Raw genomic sequence first — 8371 nt, 5'->3', positions numbered from 1 at the left:
TGGGAGAAGTCACATAAAGGGGGGGGGGCTGAGTGGGTGTCTCATCTTTTTCTGGAGGCTGCTTTGCAGCCTCAGTTTCCACCTGTGACCATGTCAGACAGCGTGGGTTTGACAGCCCCCAACATGGGGTGATACAATTGGCTCCTTATTTTCTCTCTCTAGGGAAACCTTTCAGGACCTTCTCCTAAGTGGATAGATTACTGGACATGAGGGTCAGGAAGGACTAAGTTTATATGACACTTACTTTCTGTAAGCATGAAGAAGTCACTCAACATCTAGAAGACTCAATTTCCTCCTCCATAAAATGATGACATGAATATGAACAAAAATTACTTCTTGGTCTTATTATGAGGCTTGATTTTCTCATCTATTAAATAATGAGGAAGGTTGGACTTGAGGTTCTCTAACTTGACTGCCAACTCTCAAGTTATGATTCTATTGAATATAAGTTTGGGACTATGAACCATAGGGACAGGTCTGATTTTATCCCATTTAATTGTTGGACAGAAATTCATGTCTCCTTATTTCCCTGAGAATATGAGTAAGAACTATCTTGATTTCAGAAAATGTAGAGTCTAATCAGGATTTATTGTTTCTAAAAGGAAATTGAAAATTAAAAACTTTCCTAAGACTTTTCATAGTCAAATCAGGACATGAACTTGACTAAGTGTTTGAGTTCAACAGTGAAATAAACAGGATAACTCAGCATACTATTTTTAACATGAAAAGCAGTTTCTGCACATGCCACGTAATATCTCTAGACTCTCATCAACTTTCCTTTATGGTTTCTTTTATTGAAATGCCTAGAATTATTTTCATTTTACAGAGAAGAACTTTATTCTTCTGACCATGTCTTTGAAGGCTCGTTTCACTTGCTGATTCCTTAGGGTGTAAATGAAAGGGTTCAACAAAGGAGCAACTGAGGTATTCAACACTGCTACTCCCTTATTAAAAGTTGCTGCTTCTTTCATAGAAGGGTTAACATACATGAAAATACAGCTGCCATATGAGAGAGAAACAACTATCATGTGGGAGGAGCAGGTGGAAAAGGCCTTCTTCCTTTTCTGAGCAGAAGGGATCCTCATAATTGTCCCCATAATGTATACATAGGAGATAATTACTAGCACTAATGTGAAGAGAAGTGTCACCACAGCCAAGACAAACTCAATCATCTCTATGATGTGTGTGTCTGCACAGGCCAACTGGAGCAATATGGTATAGTCACAACAATAATGATTGATGACATTGGATGCACAGAATGGCAACATTGTGGTCATGATATGTGGCCCAATAACAACCATGAAGCCAGAGAACCAGGAGCTGAGGACGAGTTGGAGACAAAGCTTCTTGTTCATCATCATTGTATAATGCAAGGGCTTACAGATGGCCACATAGCGGTCATAGGACATGGCAGCCAAAAGATAAAACTCAGTTGCTCCCAACAAGATGGCAAAAAAGTATTGAGTAAAGCAACCAGGAAAGGAAATGGTCTTGTTCCCTGTTCCAATGTTCACTAGCATTTTGGGAACAAAGACAGTCGTAAAGGAAATTTCTAAGAAGGAGAAGTTCCGGAGGAAGAAATACATGGGAGTCTGGAGTTGAGAATCCAGTAGGGTGAGAATGATGATGGTCATATTTCCAGTAAAACTTAAAAGGTAAGTTAGTAGCAGAAAAATAAAAAGAATAACTTGGATCTCAGGGTCATCTGTCAGTCCTACAAGGAAGAATTCTGTCACGGCTGTTTGGTTTCCCATTATCAACATCTGCCTGATTTGAGATAGAAAAAAAGTGAGAGGGGACAGAATGAAGTTATATAAACCAAAGCAAAAAGGGAAAAGCAAAAAAGGGAGAGAGAGAGGGAGAGTGGGAGCTTTTGTTAAGCACCAATTATGTGCCAGGCATTCCGCTAAGAGTTTTACAGTTATTATCTTATTTTCTCTTCACAATCACTATGGGAGTTAGGTAGTTTAATTATCCCCATTTTCTAGTTGAGAAAATTGAGGCAGACAAAGATGAGGGCCTTACCTAGGGTGACATAGCTAGTGTCTGAGGTTGGCTTTCAATTCAAGTATTTCTGACTCTTGGGCCACACTCCTCCCTTCTTCCTTATGTCCCCCAGTGGAGGTAGTCAAAGGATGTAATCCCAGATGATGAAGTGTTAATGAGCTGACAAGATGTCATCACCTGAACACAGCTTTCCAATGGACAAAGAAAATACTGGCCAAGCTTCTGTGGCCTAGTGTAAGGGACTAGGCCTTGAAAACCAAGGATCTAATCACAGGAAAAGTGTTGGTAATTGGATTTAAAATGAATATGGCAGGAGAATCCATCACTATTTGTAGATAAATATGTTCCTGAGAGGAATCTGAAAGAAAACAACAGTATATGGTAAAGAATAAGAGAATTCCCTGAGTCCAAGAGAAACTCCTAAAGGAGCAACTTTAGAGGGAAGCCTCCTGGGATGAGATCAATATTTTTATACTCCGGTTGTATAAATACATTATCATCCATCATCTGTGATCACATACTGTGAATACATCAAAGTATGTGTGGGAAATTGAAGACCTCCTCCTCTTCCAATAATAGCATTGTATAATACTATTAATAATGATTCCAATTAATAATTAAAAATAAAATAATACATTGGCTTTTAAAAAAAATCTGCACCTTCTGTCTTATAATCAATACTGTGTAATGGTTGTGAGGCAGAAGAAGGGTAAGAGCTAGGCACACTCTACGCTACTCCTCTCATCCAATCTCCCACCTATGCCAACACAATTCCTCAGAGTAGAGAGTAATTCCTTCTTTGCCATGCACTCTACAATGCTCCAGATCACACAATATCACTCAGAGGGTATACCTTGAATTTCCGATGATGTGCCCAAATTAATTGAAACTTAGTCCTTCAATCATATGTGTGTCTGTAATGTTGGCAAGAATTTAAATGTTCAACAATGTCAAAATCCCATAACAAAGAACCATAATTGTCTCAAATGAGATTCCAGAACCACAAACTCACTATCTCTCTGCTCCTCTTTTCCTTTCCTTTTTTTTTTTGAAACTCTTAACTTCTAAGGTAGAAGAGTAGTAAGAGGTAGGCAATTAGGGATAAGTGACTGGCACAAGATAAAAAAAAAACTATCTGAGGCCAGAATTGAACAGAGGATCTTCCATCTCTAGATCTGCAACAAGCCACCTACTTGCCCCTACATTGAACTTCTAGCATTTAATGGTTAAATGTGATTTATATACATTATCTCATTTGAGCCTCTTGATAATCCCATGGATTAGCTTCTGTTCATGTCACCATTTTGTGGATGAAAAGACCGAATCTTCTAGATATTAAGTGACTTCCTCATGGACACAGAAAATAAATAGAGTAAGTACTCAGTCCATCCTGGCCTCCAAGGCCAGCAGTTTGTCCATTTAGGAGAAACTATGGGAAGATTTTGAACAAAGGGGGTAACATGACATGAACAGTCTCTGTATGGAAAAAATGGCAGAAGACCTAAAGGAGATCACAGTCCCTAGAGGGCTACAATAAGCAAACACATGTATGTACAAACAACCTATGTATAGGAGAAATAAGAAATAATGAAGAGGAAGGAAGACCTCAGAATTAAGAGGGTGGGGAAAGCCTTCCTTGAGAAAATGGGGGTTTAGTTAGACCTTTAAGGAAGCCAAAGCCAGCAAGAGGAGATGAGTAAGGTAAGGAGAGACTTACAAGCATGGGGATTAGCACAGAAAAAGCCACATGCAACAACCAAGAGACCAGTGCTATTAGATCAACGTGTACATGTTCAGAAGTAAATCCCGAGAAAATTTGAAAGATAGGAAGGGAATAGTTTATGGAGGGCTTCAAACACCGAATGAGGATTTTTCACTTGATCCAGGAGTCCATAAGTAGCTGCTGACATGTGAGCAGGGGGCTGACTTGGTCAGACATGCACTTACGGGAAATCACTTTGGTGGCTGAATGGAGCAGGGATTGAAATGGGAAGAAATCTGAGACAGGCAGAGACACCAGGAGGCTTCTGCAATGACCCAGATGTGAGGTGATGAGGTGATGCCTCCAGAGTGATGGCCGTGTCAGAGGAGAGAAAGGTGCATTTTATTGAAAAGCTGAAATGGACAAGCCTCTAAAAGGTACTGGATGAATATTGGAGGAGGTATGAGAGACAGCAAAGACTCGAGGATGTTACCTAGGGAATGGGAGCCTGGTCTTGTCTTCTATGGTAACAGGGAAGGTAGGAAGTGGGGAGGAAAAGACAGTATGTATGGTTTGGGATATGTTGAGTTAAAATATCTAAAAGGCAGTTGGAAATGCCAGATTGAAGGTCAACAGAGAGGTTAGAACAGGATAGATAGATTTGAGAATTATCAGCAGAAAAAGTCATGAAATCCATGGAGCTGAAAATATCACAAAGTGATGTAGTAGAGAAGAAAAGAGGGCTCAGGACAGATCCTTGTGGGACATGTACAGTTAGTGGTGTGATGTGGATGATCTGGCAAAGGAGACTGAGAAAGAGTGATCAGATAGGTAGGGTGAGAACCAGGAGAGAGTGGTGCCCAGAAATCCTGGAAAGAAGAGATTATCAAGGGGGAGAAGGTAGTAGTGACAAAGTCTGTAGAGAGGTTAAGAGGAATGAGGACTGAGAAAAGGCCACTCGATTTGTCAATTGAGAGCTGACTGGGAATTTTGAATAGGGCTGTTTTGGTGGAATGAGGAAGCTAAGAGTCAAATGATATGGAGTGATAAAAGAGAGGGAGAAGAGAGAAAGTGGAGATACCTAGTGTAGATGACCTTCCCAAGGAGTTTAGCTACAAAGGACAAAATATTTTTTTCTCCTTATTTTTCTACCTGTTTATATAAGAGATGTTTTTAAAGTACACACACAAATACACCACACACTCATACATGCACACATACATACACAATTCTTTCCTTCTTTTTCTGCTCCCTTTGCTAGGAAAATTTTTCTGTAGGAACTAAATCCATCCATCTCATATCTTTTTCAATCTTAGAATTCATATCTTTTTCCTCTTAGAAGTCATTAGATTATGATTATTATTTAAAAAGAGAACCTGGGGTAAAAGGTTGACTCAACTGGCTTCTTTCTTTTGAACTTATTTTCAGTTTTCTTTTTCTTGAGGCAATTGATACTTCCCTATGGAAGGGACATAGAGACCTTGGACACAGAAGTTGCTTCCCAGGGAGAAATTGGATCAGTTTTCTAAGGCAAAAGAGAATCTTATGCTGGGAGGCCATCTGGAATCTCTCTTATTTAAGTAAATGATTTTGCTAACTAGGTGTTAACTTTCATGAAACTCTCAAATGCTCCTGGCTTCAGTTTTGATTATGGAGATCTTTTCTGTCCAACCATATTATAAATTCCTTGAGGAAAAGGACTTTTTGCCTCTGTTTCTTTAGATACACATGCACACACATATGTGCACATAACATCCACTGCAGGTACTGCTGTGAGACACAGAGAACATGCTCAATAACTACTCGATGACTTGTTCTAGAAAGCAAATGCCACTTCTTTATTGGCTAGGAGGATTTCTCTCCTGGGAATTCATAATTGGACTTTATGTCCATTATTGTTTTACAGTATACCAATTTGAAAAAATTATTTGGGGTTCCTAAGAAAAACTTTGAACTTACCAACAAATTCATTAATCAAGTTTCTGTTATGTGTTCAGCTGCTTAGCCCTTTTCAAGAGTCTGATTTCATTGATCTCTCCAGAAATGAGTGTCAACATTGTAGGTCATTTTCATGAAGACTTGAACAAAATAATTCATCATCTAGTAATGAGTGTCTCTGAACTCACCTTTGGTATTAAATGTCTCTATACTTAGCTGTCCTTAGCTCTTGGATGATAGCTATAAATCCTAAGGGCAGATAAACACTTCAAAACTTTCCATGTTGGTAAGAACCATAAGAGTTTGTGTTTCTCTAGCCCAGAGTTGGTAAAACTTTTAGAGTTTGCATATCCAAATTGCAACTTCAAGACTCCTATGAGCCCCCCACATTACCCCAGGGAGTGGAGGAAGGAAGTGCTTGAATTGGTCAGCTGGGCAGTGGGGTGGGGCATACAAAAAATGTCCTCAGACATGGTGGAGAAGGGGAACAGAGTAAACCCCTCCAGCATGCCAGGGCATGTGTGCCATGTCTTCACCAACACAGCTCCAGCCTAATCCTTGGGGATCTAACAACAAAGTACTAGAAAGGACTAATTGTTTTTTAAAAAGAATACAGTATTACATAGAAAAAATATACTAGAGTATGATACAGAGTAAAATACACTGGAGAAAACAGCATTGGAGAAAGACTTACTTTAAAAGATTAATTTTTTAAAAGGCTTTTCTTAAAAAAAAAAAACCAAGTTACAGCTGTGATTTCATCAATGAAAGTCACTTCATTGTGAGAAACTTACTCTACCAGTACAGATCAGCACTTTCTCTAAACCTTATTTTCTTGGAGTTGCTTGGAATCACTCAGATGCTAAGGGACTTGTCCAGGGTCAGAAAGGCAGAGTTGGGTCACAGGACTTCTTAACTAAGGTAATTTCTCTCTCCACTATCTCATGTTCCTACCTCAGTGGAGGGTATTCCCACAAGAAAGAATTCTAAATTCCACTCCAGTGATCTGGTCATTGCAATAGGCAAAGATGAAATGATCATGTGGTAAACACATATTTTCTAGAAGCTAAAGGCAAAGTTAAAAGGCAGATTTAATCCCAAACAAAGATAATCATGTTTTATGGAATCTGTGCAAGATAGTGGAAAGGACATTGAAATAATCTGAATTCTTATTCTCTTGACGATATAACCAACCCTCCATGTGACCTAAGCCACTCTCTTCACTGGTGTGTACATCAATTTCTTATCAATCTGGAACATATCTCACAGGGTTAGGAAAGGGTTGAATGAGAAAATGAATTAAAAGCATTTTGAAAAATGCCAAATGCTTCACAAATTCAGTGACTTATTGCTGCTATTGTGACTCTTTGGAACATTAGTAGGGTTTGAAATATTTTATCAAAATCATATATATGTATTAGCTGGAAGTACAGCTATTGCCCCCCCCCCTTTTTTTTTGCCATTTCTTCTTATATCACACTTGTCTCCAAATAGACTCATCCTGTCTTGCCTATTAAATGATTCCTTCCTCATAACAAAGATAAGTGAAAGAGAAAAAAAGTAGTTCAGCAAAGTCAACCCGTATAGTGACTATGTCTGGCAATACATTCCATTGTCCATACTAATGGTATTCTACATCCGTAGTGAATGTAGGATGATACATTTTCTTAACTCTTTCCTAGGTCTATTCTAATCTCTATCTAAAGGTTTTTCTCTATCTGAGGCAACAATAAAAGGCCCAATATATTTTAATTCTGTTAAATTAAAATATTTTAAAAAATAAAAGTGTATGTTCTATATAGTTTTTCAATTCATTGAAATTATTAGAAATAAAATGCATTTCAAAATCAAGTTAGAAGGAATTCTAAAAAATGAATGTGAAATATATTTTAAAGTATTATGCATATATACTTAAATTAGATATACATTTCCACTTGAAATATTAGAAACAAAAAATTAAAAACATGCTTCTTAATGTATTTCCATTAGGACAAAATTCATCACTAAAGATTTTTGTCCCCAAAGAACTTAGGACTCATTTTTGAGAAGTTCATCAAAGAACAAATTTTCTTTTATATCCCAAAGGTAAAACTAGGTTAGTTATCTTAGATTATTTAATGGCCATTGTTGTCATTCAGTGACTTTTCAGTCATGTCCAATTTTTCATGGCCCCATTTGAAATTTTCTTGGCAAAAATATTGGACTGGTTTGTCATTTCCTACTCCAGCTCATTTTATAGATGAGAAACTAAAGCAAACATGGTTAAGAGACTTGCCCCACATCACACAGCCAGTAAGTGTCTGAGGCTAGATTTGAATTCACAAAGATGAGTTTTCCTGATTATAAGCCCAGTACTCTATCCAATGTGCACCTAACTATTTAATGGTAACACTTCATTTTCTAATGAAATTTCCAATCATGCTCTTAAATGGTATTTGGTTTTTATTTTCATAAAAATGTAAGGTACTATGGAGTTCTTTAACTTAGATACAATTTTCCATTAAAAAGTAAAAACCGTTCACAATTTACCAAACAAGAATACAACGTTTTTTAATGATAATTTATTTGTAACTTGTTACTTAAATGTCTAAATAAAATACTACGGTCTCTATCATTTTTTGATTAATACCTGGACTTTTAAGTTCCATTATCCTGTGAAGAAATGGAGTTTACCACATGGAGGTGCAACCCAAGAACTAAAAGTGGAATAAATAATGCAATTCA

General features: G+C 37.6%; 1 protein-coding gene across 1 annotated transcript; it reads right to left on the bottom strand.

Moving 5' to 3' along the window:
* Positions 1–815: 815 nt before the first annotated feature.
* On the bottom strand, positions 816–1754 carry LOC100009891 (olfactory receptor 2AP1-like). Its single transcript, XM_001362452.3, has one exon. The coding sequence runs from the start codon at positions 1752–1754 to the stop codon at positions 816–818; it is 939 nt and encodes a 312-aa protein (XP_001362489.2).
* Positions 1755–8371: the final 6617 nt, after the last annotated feature.

The sequence above is a fragment of the Monodelphis domestica genome, chromosome 2, assembly GCF_027887165.1.
Source record: "Monodelphis domestica isolate mMonDom1 chromosome 2, mMonDom1.pri, whole genome shotgun sequence".
Taxonomy (NCBI): domain Eukaryota; kingdom Metazoa; phylum Chordata; class Mammalia; order Didelphimorphia; family Didelphidae; genus Monodelphis; species Monodelphis domestica.
The sequence above is the reverse complement of the archived record's forward strand: the minus strand, read 5'-3'. Positions and strand labels throughout refer to the sequence as shown.